Genomic DNA, 14788 nt, shown 5'->3' with positions numbered 1-14788 from the left:
CTTCCCGAAAGAACACGACACAAGTCTCGAGGTGATGAAAAGCGTCGGAAGAATAGTGGAAAGCGTACCGAAATCTTACCGTACCGAAGCTCGCTTACTAACGAAACACCTACTCGATAAAACATCGTCGAGTAAAATTAGCTGGGATGAGCAAGGAGTCGTGACTATAGACGGTAACGTCGTAAAAGATTCAAATATCTCAGACCTGATAAACGAGGCGATGCGCGATAGAAAAACCGTGAAAGCCGTGGGAAGAGTTCAGTTCGCGCGGTTACTTCACGACTTGAACATTCCCTCCACACTAGTGAGAAATAAAAAATTATTAGCAGTCGGTTCTTCGCAAAATATCACGAAACTTAGCAGTCCTACGGCGAGTTCCACTCCTAAGAGAAACACGGATTCTCCGGTAGCGAGACGCCTGCTCGATTGGAATAAATTGGAATAACGGGTCTTGAAAAATTGTACTATGATCCCGCGCATTATGCCGGTTATTCGGCTGTCGATAATCTGTTTCGCGCGGCGAATTTATCCCGTAACAATGTCGTGCGATGGCTCGAAGCGCAAAATGCGTACACACTGCATCGTCCATTGCAACGGAAATTTCCACGAATGCATTACAACGTAACGAATATCGACGATCTGTGGGAGGCTGATTTGATCGAACTCCGAAATCTCAAAAGTTACAACGACGGATATGCGTATTTACTCGTGATTATCGATGTACTTATTGTTAGTAAATACGTCTGGGTAGAACCATTGCGCGACAAGACGAGTAATTCCGTAATGGGAGCTTTCCAGTGCGTGCTCTCGAGAAGTAACGGACGCGTACCCGTATACCTACAAACGGACAAGGGTAAAGAATTTGTCGGGCGACCGCTACAAAAGCTTTTGGAAGAAAATGACATTCGTTTTCGCGTAGTCCGCAATCCGGATGTCAAAGCCGCCATCGTCGAGCGCTTCAACAGAACGTTGAAAGAACGAATGTGGCGTTATTTTACGCATAAAAATACGCGACGCTACATCGATGTTTTGCAAAATATCGTAAACGCCTATAATCACACCCGTCATTCGAGCACCAGAATGCAACCGTATGTCGTTACGAGAGAAAATGCACGTATCGCGCGTGAAAATATAACGCGTCAATGGAGGAGCAACGACGACGAAGCGAACGAGAAACGTCGAAAGGCTAAATACCACGTCGGTGATCTCGTTCGTATCAGTAGAGCAAAAGTCGTCTTCGAGAAAGGATACGAGGCACGGTGGAGCGAGGAGATATTTCGAATTCACCGTATACTTGATTGGCGAAAACCGCGTGTGTACGAGCTGAGCGATTAGCGGGAGAAGTCATAGACGGCATTTTTTACGAACAAGAATTGGCTCGGGTTGAGAAAAACTTGCAGGAGGAGGAGTTTATCGTCGATTGTGTGATAAGAAGTCGGGGTCGCGGTAATAATAAACAGGTGCTGGTTAGCTGGCGTGGTTATCCCAGCAAGTTTGATTCTTGGATCCCTGCTTCAAGTTTAACCCCGCTTGTTCGAAATGAGGATGGATCAATTTCTCTTGATTCTTCCCAGCAATAGTAGTATGCGTTATTTTCCGGACAATGCAACCACTTCCTTCATTACAGAATTACCCCATCCTATACACTTACACGGCGAATGGGAAGTCGCGCTTAACGAGATCCAATTTTCCACTACTTTTTTACACATAAATCACGGTGAAAATGTCATTAGATTCGTCGATATTGAAAATGGTCGCGAGACGAGGAAAGGCGGGACGACGTTAACGTCGACGCAAGGAGTAATACCGAATGGTATTTACAAAAATATCGAGGAACTTATCTCCGTTATTAATTCGGCGTGCAAAAATGCGAATTCGCATATTAATTTGACACTAGAAGACGCTAGTGGTGGTAAAATCTTGTTCGAGATTACATGCAATGAAAATAAATGCAATCTGGTTCATCATATGAACGTTTCCGATAATCTTCTACGAATACTCGGTTGCGGTGGGGCCCTAACGACTAGTGAAATCGAATTCTATACAACACTTACTGCAACTAATCCTAATTCCAAAGATATTTTTACAGCACCTTTTATCAAACTCGGGTTTAAAAGAGAACAAAGAGGGCGCGCTGGAAATTTCTATACTCTCGAACCACACGGATTGCTGCGCGGTATTCCCGATAAACTCTTTGTTTATTGTGATATTTGTGAACCTTATATAACCGGCGATGTGCAAACTCCACTTCTTCGAATAGTACCGGTCGAGCTGCAGCATTACGGTCATTATTACGCGTACGGAGCGAATCAAGTGAAACATTTCTCCGTCCCGCATTATATACCATTACGACAAACGTATTTTCGTAGGATTGAAATAGATATAAAAGATCAATTCGGAAAAAGAATACCATTCCAATCGGGAACGCTGACGGTGACGTTGCACTTTAGACGTTTCCAGTAAGAAAAAATCAGTCGGAAAAGCCGCACGCTATGACTAGACCGGAGGACCATGAATATTACGATATACAAAACGGAGGTCGGAGTGAAGGAATCACACGAGTTTTCGTCGGAGCACCCTATCAACGAGGACACGGAATCGGTAGTTTTCTCGGAGGATTATTCAGGAGGGCGCTTCCTTATCTGAGTAAAGGTGTACGAGCGGTTGGTAAAGAAGCTTTACGCGCCGGCATTAGCGTGATGGAGGATGTTGAAAATAATACACCGTTCAAGGAGGCGGTCAAATCTCGTTTCAAGGAATCGAGTGGAAATCTCAAAAGAAAAGCCCAAGAAAAAATAACTAGCTTGATGAAGGGTACAGGTTATAAAGTATCAGCGAAAACAGCCGCGCTTCAGTTTCCTTTCTTCAGTCACGAAAGACGCATCGCGGTTCCTAAGTGTCGTCGTCCTCATCGTCAGACGAGCAAAAAGAAATCGTCGAAAAATAGCAGCGTGCGAAGGAAAATCACGAAGAAAAAAAAGACAACGAAAAAAAAGAAAATTCGCACAGCGGCTAGAAAGACCAACAGCAAAAAGCCATCCGGCACCACGAGGCGTCGTCGAGTCAAGAAACGTAGTGTAGCCGACATATTCTCTTAATCAGTGCGTGAATTAGGAATTTACGGAGCATGTCCTTTCTTCATACACATTCAAACGAGTGTTTAAAAAGTGAACTCGATCTCTTTTCTTTACCACTCACACAAACCAGCATCGAGAGTTCGCAATGGATTTATTACAAACTCGTAACGTCGCTCGCGGACGATGCGCCTATAGAATTCGTCATACCTGGTCATGGAGAAGATTATCTAGATCTCACGCACACCATGCTGAGCCTTCGCGTACGCGTAGAATCTTCTCCCCTAGCAGGAGGCGGTACCGCCGTTGGCACCCCCGAATTCAAAGTAGGCCCTGTAAATCATTTACTGCATTCCATGTTCAACCAAATCGACATATATTTCAATCAAAAACTCGTGTCGCCCCCAAACAACGCTTACGCGTATCGGGCTTACATCAAGGCGTTATTAAATTATTCTTCACCCGCAAAAAACTCCCATCTGACCTGCTGTCTGTGGGATATAGATACCCCAGGTTTAATGGACGCCCTCCTAGAGTCGCAAACCCCAAATCAGGCTCTCGTGAGACGCTCGCGTTACATTCGAGACGAACAGGCGCTAGATCTCATAGGCCATCTTCACTGCGACGTTTTCAATCAGGATAAATTCTTAATCAACGGGGTGGAAGTTAGAATGAGGCTCGTTCGCTCGAAAGATTCGTTTTGCCTTATGGAATCTAATTCACTGTCAAAAATACGCCTTCTAGACGCTAGTCTGCTCGTTAGAAGAGCAAAGATAAGCCCTGGTGTGTTACTCTCGCATGCGAGAATGTTGAGTAAAACCACCGCCAAATATCCTCTCACAAAAGTCGAGGTTAAAACATTTACGATTCACGCTGGACTCGTAGGGGAATCGATAGATAATGTAATACTCGGACAACTGCCAAAACGTGTAATAGTCGGTTTTGTCGATAACAGAGCGTTTAATGGTGATAGAAAACTGAATCCGTTTAATTTCAAAAACTACGGTATAAATTTCTTTTCTCTGTATGCCGATGGTATGCAAATTCCCAGTAGACCGTTACAACCGAACTTCTCGAAAGACGAAGGCCTTTACGTCGAAGCCTACCACACACTCTTCTTGGAAACCGGCATTCACTTCTTGAACGAGGGAAATTCTATAAGTAGAGAGGATTATGGTCAGGGCTACACTCTTTTCGCTTTCGATCTTATCCTCGACTTGTCCGCTCATTGCACCGGACATTGGAATCTCGTGAAACATGGTAGTTTGCGATTAGAAGTGAAATTTGAAAAGGCGCTTACCGCGACTATTAATTGTATCGTTTACGCAGAGTTTGATAACATTCTAGAAATAGACTCCTCTCGACAAGTTATCGTCGATTTTGCCGGTTAGACTTTTATAACGCCAAACCCCCGCCTCCCACCACTACTACTACACACATTTTTCCCTCACGTCTGTTTTCTTAAATGGCGTGTGAAGCAGCGGAAACAGATTCAGTCCTGTTCGAGACACGAACGTCGTCGCTTCGTTTGAAAATAAAGAGTGAGTACTTGGACATAACTATGGATATAGTCATTGATATACAGGGTTTCCGCGATGCCGCCGAGAAGTTTATTCCGAAAGAAGTAGCTGTCGTTGCGATTAACTCACCAATCATCGGACACTGGATTATGACGCCTCCCTATCCCTTTGACGATTTACCCGATAAATCGAGACGAGAAAACAACTGGCTTTCGCGAAATTATCACGGAATCGAGTGGTTCGATGGTGAAATCTTAAATGTTTCGTAATACAACTACGTGAAATAACACGTCGAGCGCGCTACATCTATAGCAAGGGGCAGGAAAAGGCACACTATCTGAGGCGTCTACTTTCCAGAAACGTATATAATCTCGAAGGAATTTCTCCGGCATTTAAAAATTTACCAGAAGTCAAAGAGAGCGGACATCGGTGCTCTCACCACGGCTTTCGATTTTGCTCTACAGACAAATTTCTTTGCGCGTTACGCAACGCTTGCAAATTGAAACGCTGGATAGTCACTCAAAACACTAGCAGCGAGTGTAGCATCGTTTCGAGCTGCGATGATCTTTCTCATGAGAATTGGAGCGTAAGCGAAAAAACCGACAGTGCTGTTTTTATGAAAAAGAATAAAAATCTTGATATAATTCGCAATATCGAAGCGTGGCGTAACGCTACGGAAGAAGAAGAAGAACAGACGGAAGAAGAAGAAGAAGAGAAGAATCAATCACTTTATTACATTGCAAAAGATACACCGTACGTAAAGAAAGAAGAAGAATATCCTACCGATAGCTACGCTCAACAAACCATCTCCGTTAACACACAATCATTCGAGAACGTCTACTCTTTGCGTAAGGAGGTAAACCCCTGCGACTCTACTATACAAATAATTCCTCGCACGCGAGCACCGTCTTGTTACGCGACAAATGAATTCGTTGGAAATCTTACACGCGTTGCATCGTCTCAATGTCAGATATGCGGGAGTCTATCCTGCCGACAGACTACCGAGGGTGTGGACGAGGTCGACAGCCATTGTCGCTAATACAGACGAACATGACCGCCCCGGAAGACACTGGGTCGCCTTTTACATCGACGAGCATGGTACTGGCACATATTTCGATAGTTATGGAATCCCGCCACACTCGGATCAACGATTTCATCTGCGACTTCGACGAAATTCCATCACGTATCGATGGAACACCGAGCAGCTACAAGGATTTTTTTCGCAAACATGCGGTCAATATTGCTGCGTGTTTCTTTACTATTTGTCTCTTGGTTACAGCTTTCAGCAATTTCTTCGTCTTTTCACCAATGATTATAACCAAAACGACAAACTGATAGTATGCTTATATCGCAAAATTTTTCTTTGCAAAAAGAATGAGCAAACGAAACTACCTACTAGTACTTGTAATATTCAACGATGTATTTTAAAAAATTTAAAATAAAACATTTTTTTTCATATATTTAACATTTCTCGATGCGCGCTTTGAAATAATATTTTTAGAATGTATTTAGTAAGTCGAATAAAATATTTTTATATTTTGACTGTAATGTTCAATTATGTATTTTTAAAAAAAATTCCAAATAAACGATTTTGTATTTCATTTCTTGCATTCGTTTCCTTCCCCTTTTCGCATGTTCCTGCACGCTCCACTCGCCATCGTTAATTTTTACAGCACGCTTAATCTGCGAAAACGGGTGGCTGACGCTCACCCCGTTCACGCAATTCGCGCGCGCGGCCCCTTAACCATCACACCAAATATCAAACTAAAAGTCGCATGATCATTCGTCGCTGCGACGTCATTTTTTTGTTCGCTACACGTGCCAGAGAGTCCGGGGTACCTCATATAGACGCGGTCCCAGTATAAATACGCCCCTTCCCTTCACATACTAGAGGCGACATTGTGACGTCGTTTGTTTACATGTCCCATACTTGCCAGAGAGTCCGGGGTACCTCATATAAACGCGGCTCCAGCACATATACATCCTTTCCCTTCGCAGATTAGAGGCGACTGTGTGACGTCGTTTGTTTACATGCTCCATACCTGCCAGAGAGTCCGGGGTACCTCGTATAGACGCGGCCCCAACATATATACATCCCTTCCCTTCGCAGACTAGAGGCGACTGTGTGACGTCGTTTGTTTACATGCTCCATACCTGCCAGAGAGTCCGGGGTACCTCATATAGACGCGGCCCCAACATATATACATCCCTTCTCTTCGCAGACTAGAGGCGACTGTGCAACGCCGTTTGTTTACATGTTCCATACCTGCCAGAGAGTCCGGGGTACATCATATAGACGCGGCCCCAGCATATATACATCCCTTCCCTGCCAGGTCCCATAGCCATAAATACGACACACCATTTTACTATCATTAGATGTATAGGTAGCCCAGCAGACTAGGACCAGGACTAGAAATCCAGCGATCCAGGTTCGAAGCCAGCTTGGATTTTTTCAATTCTGAAAAATAAAAATCATTTGTCAACACCCGCCATCTTGTCAACAGCCGCCATCTTGTAGACGTCCGCCATGTTGGACCCACTGCCGCCATCTTTTCCCCCTCCCCTCCCTGTGACGTCATTTGTTTTGACGCCAGACCAAATGTAGGTCAGTGGGTCAAATATGGGGTAGGTAATGGGGGTTTGTTGTGACGCCCCATACCTGCCATATACTACTAATATATGTATAGATATTTAGATATTGTTAAATATACTGTTATATGTAGCAAAATAGAAATATAATGCAATGTTCTGCAATGAAACATTACGTTGTGTTATATTTTAAATGTCCGTAATGTAGAAAATTTTTCGTAGGCTTTTCAGAAATATTGTAAGAAATGTAAGATTTCAAATATTTAATATGTTGAAGATTATTACATCATCTATGGATGGCAAACTATGTACTGAAGTACACAAGTATTGGATAGCAAAAGAAATGAAAATAAATGAGATATTTCATCACATTGAAAAATACAATATTACACAAAATGTAAGTATATGTGTGTCAAAGCTTTAATATTGTTCATGTTTGAAACTCTTTGCCTTGATTTTTTCTTATTTTCTGCACTATTATCTATTTTTAGAACGCACATATTTTCAATAACTTTACAATTAATATAATAACAAATATTTTTTTTTACGAATTTGATTGCATGAAATATCTATTGTTTTTTCTCTATTTACAAGTTAATAGATATATAATATTAATTAATATTTATTTTATTAAAAATAGTATTAGTTAATAGTTTATAGTAGTAAAAAATGCTTTCTATTAATGATAGTGTTTATTGAATATATATGCATGTTTGTTCTTATATCAGTTATGGTTGATATGCTTATATGTAAAATCTGCAATGTATGTTTGTAATGCTTAAATGCTTTAATGCTTTAATATATATATGTGTGGGTGTGTGTGTGTGTACTTGTAATGTTTGTCAACTTACGTAACATGTTTTTAATGTGCACTTATAATAGCATTTGCTTGGTATGCGTTTGTTTTTATTTTATATAAAAATAATAAACGTTTTAAATATTTTTGCATGATAATAATTTGCAAAATTGATACATTATTAATAAGGTTTTATGTTATATAGGGACACCGATATGAAGAAAAAGAAAAGGCTCTCGCATTAACGATGTACAAAACGATGGGGAAGCGTGCATATACTTGTTTACGCGAAGTTTTTACAGATATTCCCTCGATTAAAACTCTACAGTTAGCGGTACATAGAATACCTGTGACCACTGGAATAAACCCTTTTATTCTGACACATTTGGAGAAAATAGCCAAATTTGCCATTGAAAGATAAAGTGTGCATTCTAATGTGGGATGAGGTTTCTATTCAATCTTCTGTCATCTATGATATCCGAAAGGATATTATATGTGGTCTTGAGGATTGGGGCACCAACCGTACCGCTAAAGTAGCAGATCACGCGTTAGTTTTTATGTTACGTGGTTTAAATTCGGGGTGGAAATTGCCAATTTCGTATAGTTTTTGCAGTAAACAAACTAATACCGCGCAGTTATTACGTTGCATTAAGAAACATATTCATGATGTTAACAAAGCAGGCTTTTACATCGTTAGTACTGTTTGCGATCAAGGGTCAAGCAACGTTGCCGCAATAAAAGAATTATTGTTGCGCACTAATATTAAACGAAGATTGGAAAATAGGACTGAAAGTAAGTATTAATATTTGATAGTATATAATAGTTATAGGTAATAATATTTTAATATTAAATTGTAATTATTAACTGTTAACAGGTGAAACTTTCGAAGTGGATGGTGTGGAAATCGTTCCATTGTACGATTATCCGCACTTAATCAAAGGTGTGAGAAACAATTTATTAACGAGAAACTTGTTAATAAATAAAAAGAACACTGCTTCCGTGGCATCGTGGGATATAGTGAAGACTGCATGGCAAATGAACAGGACCATGAACACCATTCGACCGCAATTGAAGAAACTAACTGAAGAACATATTTTAGAAAAGAAAATTAAGAAGATGCGTGTTAAATACGCGACTCAAGTGTTGAGCGGTAACAGTTGCGAGTTACATTGAAACGTTAGCTAGATCGAAGTATAGCAATTGAGTACAGCAATAATTAAAAGCAATAAAGATATATGTATTCGTAGTAGAAGCAATTTAGTGTTATTTTTTTACATTAATGTTTGTTACAGGTACCGTATTAATAGACAACGAAGAAAAGAAAATAAATGAGGAAGAAGGACTTGCGACAGCGAAGGCGGTGAACTTTTTCAACAATCTTTTTGACTCAACAAATAGTTGCGATAAAGTGAAGGATGACAATTGTGAATTGCGGTGTCCAGTAGTTGAGAACAGTGTACATCATGCGTTCTGGGTGAGTGCAAAAGAAACATTAGGAAATATGGTTTTTATAGAAAAAACATCGCGGAAAATTGTCAACACAGTGCGAAGTATAAAAAATTGGAATTTTACTATTAATAACTTTCAAAAATTATGGAAAATTGTTCATGTTAAATTTAATTTTAATAAATTATATACGCGATATTGTAATCAAGATCCGTTAGAAAATTTTTTTGGTCAAATTAGAAGTCACGCTGTTCGTCATACCAATTCGACACCTGCACAGTTTGAAGAATCGTTCATCACTTTATTGGTGAGCAACATGAAGTCTATTAAAATCATTGGCGGTAATTGCGAAATCGCTAATGATGGCTTCATGTTGTTTTCATTAGAAGAGTGTTTGAAAAGTGATGCTTCAAATGTTCAGGTGCATGATGTTCGCAACGATGATTGTGATGAACCCGTGGAATTTATTACTGATAAAAATGTTTCGGAAAATTCTATTGTAACATTATTGTTTGAAAAATTAGAAGAAATTAATGTAACTATTTAAAAAAAATTAATTTTTGTTCGGAATGTGAGGAAAGTTTTAAAAATAGTAATTTTCCAATTTGTATTAGACAAATAATATGCACTATAAATAAGTTGTTAAAAACACGAGCCCACCAAAAAAATATTTTAAAAGTAATTATTAAACATTTTGAAGAGTGGAATATTAATTTGGATTGGTATGAATGTATAGAACATTATAATAGTATTTTTAAAATAATAGTACGTATAATAGCGATAAAAACTTTAGTATGGTGGTGCAAAAAGAAAAATTGTTTAATATTAGATATTAATAATTTGAATATTTATTGTTAATATGAATTAAAAAATTGTAAAATTGTTATATATTTATAAGTATAAAATTGGTATGAAATATGAGTGTGTAATTAGAAAGATGAATTAGGTAGGATTCTTCTACTCTGAATCATCTGCCTGAAGAAGTCATGTTTTCCTTGCGGGCATTATCCGGGAAGGCGTGCCTTCAGGTATTGGCAGTGGTGGTTGTGGTTGATGATCTCAGAGGAAAGATCGGCTTCTTTGCGGTAGCGGGATATGCCGATCTAAGAAGAACTTTAGCTGTATGATGTATGAATGTGGCATGTATGAATTATGTTTTATTTACAGTTGTATCATTATTGTATTATTTTTGTTAGGTATGAGTGATGCATGTTGAGATGCTGTGGTGCATGTAATTATACATGCTTTGCATCTCATTTTTTAATCACACCGGATATTTAATAAATATCTATCCGACAGTCCGCAGTCTGTTAAGTGGGACGGAAAAATGAGCTGCATTGCATTTTTATGTATTATAAATTTGTTATTTTTGTAATGTTGTATTAAAAATTACAAAATATTAAATTAATTGTTTTAAAGCTAAGTAATTATATATATATAATATTATACATATAAAATTTATATAACAAATAAATGTTATGAAAACTAAGAATAATGTCTCTCAATTTTACTGTAATTAATAATAATCATAATTAATAATAATAATGAGTCAGTAATCAGTACAGAAATGTGTGTATATATATTGTTACGTCCTGATCAGACTTCACGATTCTTTTCTTTTTATTAAATACCAGACCTAGTAAACACGGGACCAACAAAAACTCTTAAAGAATATTATAACGCCAGAGCTGTTTTTCTCACGAGACACCATGAGTTCGAACTTTCTCACAGAGAAAAATAGCAAGGGGGATAGATATTTGAAAATACTTTGGTCGGTCAGCGTGCCTATCGTCGTCAGAAAAATCATAAAAGTCAAAACTCGCGGTAACCGGAGTCCTTAGTCGACTCCAGATGTTTAAAGTAAGAAATAAAAACTGGCACTAGCTAGCCATATATTTGGATTCCGCCTACGGGAACCCTAGTAGATAGGGTTTTACCGAGTGACGATCGGGCAATGACCACAGTCGCACGCCTAGAAGGCATGACACCTGATACGGTGCACGTGTTCAGTAGGTCTGGGAAACCGAGATGCATTAATCGCACTCTCCACGCGATTCCAGGGCCACGCGACAGTCGTAAACTGTCAAATTTATTAGATCAGTGACCCAAGGTCTCGCGAACTCATATACCGATTCTCAACCCTCCAATCCGAAAGCCGGGAATCGGGGCAAGCACCTCTATAGACCACCCTTCGTTCCGTCGATCGGTCTAAAGACTACGCCCACCTAGATCTTAAGACACTGAGATGCACCCCACCTATACTAATTAACACCAACCGGGTTACGCCACCTCAAAAACCTACCCCCATCGCTTATGGACCCGAAACGACGCTATTTCTTATTCGTTAAGGCCCCTTTCTTCCTACCCCCATTCCAAGTAACTTAATTACCTAAACCTAATCCTATTAGCTAAAAATGACGCCACCCTCCCCCACATTAAAAATCTTCTCACAAGACTAATTCCTATTCGATCCCCGCTTCAAAAACCTAAGATTTTCCAAATAAATCCACCCCAAGGAAAGGGTATAAAAACCCGTGTTTTGGTGGCTCCAAACCGTCAATTACACACAATTAGTCACTCAGTTTATCAGGCGAGTTTGCCAAGTTCTTCAGACAGTTTTTCGAGTGGTTCGGGCCGCAAAATAAAAAAAGTCGATACTTTGTCGCGACCAAGTGGTGCATCTCAACCAGAGGGTCCATCACTCTGACGACACCATCCCGCAGCAGGGTGCCCACGTTTTTACAAAGGGTGCGACGCCTACACACCATCCCTCAACGGGGCGCCTGCTCAAAACCACCGCATACACTCAACCCAATCCGAAACTATATTGTAACGAGTAAGTTAGTTCATTTGTTTTATTTTTCTCCTCATCAGTATTTTCTTTATTCTTATTATGTCCTCCGTCCCTATTTCGTTTAAAATTTTTGTATTTATCAGTGAGAACTGAACGTTCGGCGCGACCCAACAATCGTCGGAACCGCTCGGACCTTTCGGCATTCGCTCTCTGCATAGCTATATTCCTCCCACCATACATCAGATACGCGACGAGGGTCACCGTAAGACCCGTTAGAATTAGGAGACACACCCCACGTAGTAACTCTCGTATAACCACACACACTCAAACCGACCCACCTCCGGTATCACCTTCGATTCCTCAGGAATCTCCTCAGCAATCTCCTGAACCCTTTCTTGACCTTTCACCACTTCCTACCCCCAGGTCCATTTCTCCGATCCTAGAAGAGCTCCTGGACTACAGACCCTCTTTGCCCGTCCGTTTCCACCCTCCTCCAGTAGAGGCTCAACTGGAGGAACTCCCACATAACGATCCGAAGTTTGACAATATATCCGTCAACTCCGAAGCCACCACCATTGAATACGTCGAGCCTCCTCCGCATCTTCCTCACCCTGTATTCACAGGGTTCGACTTTTTAAATCTAGTCCTCTCCCCAGAGGAATAATCCACACACACACACACACACACACACGCGCACACACACACACACACACACACTTGTAAAAAATACACAAATAAAATTATTAACACCTGCAATTAAGAATTAAGTTTTGTATCGTAATTATAAATTTATTCGAATTAAAATGTTGTCTTTAGTAAATTAAACTTTGTTCTTTTTCATTTGACCACACCCTCCTCGTTCGTCACCCCCTCACACCTTCCCTCTCAAATTGCGCACAAAAGTTCCGTCCCAGGTAATAGGGATTCAATTCCTTGACCCAAAAAGGGAACCACGAGCGGTTGACTCGTTGACGGAGTAAAAACGACTCTTCCAGTCGCTGACCCGTCGCAAGTCCTAAACTTGCCGCTCGGCTCGTGCGGTCAGGCCCGTTTACGTCGATCGCCGAGCCCAACGAAAAAATTCTACATCTATCAGGACGTAACAATATATATATGTATATATATAGGTTATATGTTCCCGCGCGTCCCGTTAGTTCCTTATTTCCGATGGTACAAGATATGGTGGCGCTGAAACCGGTCCCCCCATTTTAACAAGAGCGAGTGTCGACCCCCTGACCAGTAATGCGATATTTCCCACAGCGGTCCCGGCTCCGCTGCCTCACACAATCTTACAGAAGCGCTACGTCACGTATCCGTGTGAGCCCTGTGAGAGAGAGAGAGGGAGAGAGAGAGAGAGAAAGAGAGAGAGAGAGAGAGAGAGAGAGAGAATAGAAAGAGAGAAAGAAAAAGGAGAATCAAGTAGAGAAAGTAAATAAAATCCATACAGGGTGTTAAAGAAAAACTATTCAATATTTTTGTGATAGATAGTGCACGTCATATTGAGTAAAAAATCTTAGCAAACATAAGTCAAAAGTTGAACCATTTGTGAAATATATCATTTTTGTATATTAGCATCATGATTGATTTACATTTTTGAATATTAAAATTTACATTTTTGATGTAGAAGCCAGTAGTAAATCAATTATGATGCTAATATACAAAAAAATTAATATCTCAGAAATAGTTGAGTTTTTAACCTATGTTTATTAAGGTTGTTTTATTAGAAATATATATGTGAAATAAAAGTACATATTAAACTGATATATTGTATCTTTTTCTATGTTATATATAAAGCTAAATAGCGCGCGCCTGTATTGTTCTAGTATATTTATAAATCACATGGAAAAACAATTAGCATAGATTTGAGATACAATCAGCCAATCGTTTCTAGAATTAAAAATTTTAATGATGCGGAGACCGCTTTAAAAGCAATAAGTAAAAAAAAAACACATAATTTACATGTACAATTATGAATTGTATATTGTTATTATTATTTACTAAAAGCCTTTTGTTTTTGTATATACATATATTTTATATTTTATTATATTATTCTTTTTTAATTTTGTATAAGTTATTTTTTTAAATTACTTACGGCACCAGTAAAAGGTATGAGAACACCTGCGAAAATATTCGCTAATAAATCAGTAGCTTAGCATCCGATTATCATACAGAAATTAATAAAAAATTAATTTGAAAAGGAGATTCTGAGCTTTTAAGTTGCCGAGATTGTGCTGATATATCAATTTGTCTTTGAACTCCGTTCAATTTATTAACGTTGTTTTTATATGTTTTTCTTTTTTTATTTCAACCAGCTTCCCGTTTTCATTACATTGATTAAGATGAAAATTGTAAAAGGCTGATAGCTAAAATATATGTATTATTGTTCAATAAAGGTCTTTTACACAAGAATATGAAAAGAACAAAATTATAACACATTAATAGCTTTAAAGTATAAAACGTCTATCATAATATAGTTCAATAAAATTCATGATAAGCCACAAATTACGTGAATGTCATAAGCCGAACGTCTATCCTATACTCAAACATAGTGTATAAATCAATTGTTACT

At 39.2% G+C, this 14788-nt stretch overlaps 1 protein-coding gene across 1 annotated transcript in view; it reads left to right on the top strand.

Annotated features, from left to right (window-relative positions):
- Positions 1-1159: 1159 nt before the first annotated feature.
- Positions 1160-14788, top strand: part of LOC137001190 (uncharacterized) — a 101257-nt gene continuing 87628 nt past the window's right edge. The window contains exon 1 of the mRNA XM_067359566.1: positions 1160-3072. Within this exon, the coding sequence (XP_067215667.1) occupies positions 1540-2463 (924 nt within the window). The 5' untranslated portion in view covers positions 1160-1539 and the 3' untranslated portion in view covers positions 2464-3072. The remainder of the gene's footprint in view (positions 3073-14788) is intronic.

The sequence above is a fragment of the Linepithema humile genome, chromosome 7 (assembly GCF_040581485.1).
Source record: "Linepithema humile isolate Giens D197 chromosome 7, Lhum_UNIL_v1.0, whole genome shotgun sequence".
In the NCBI taxonomy this organism is placed as follows: domain Eukaryota; kingdom Metazoa; phylum Arthropoda; class Insecta; order Hymenoptera; family Formicidae; genus Linepithema; species Linepithema humile.
Note: the sequence above shows the minus strand (reverse complement) of the source record. Positions and strands in the feature narration are given on the sequence as shown.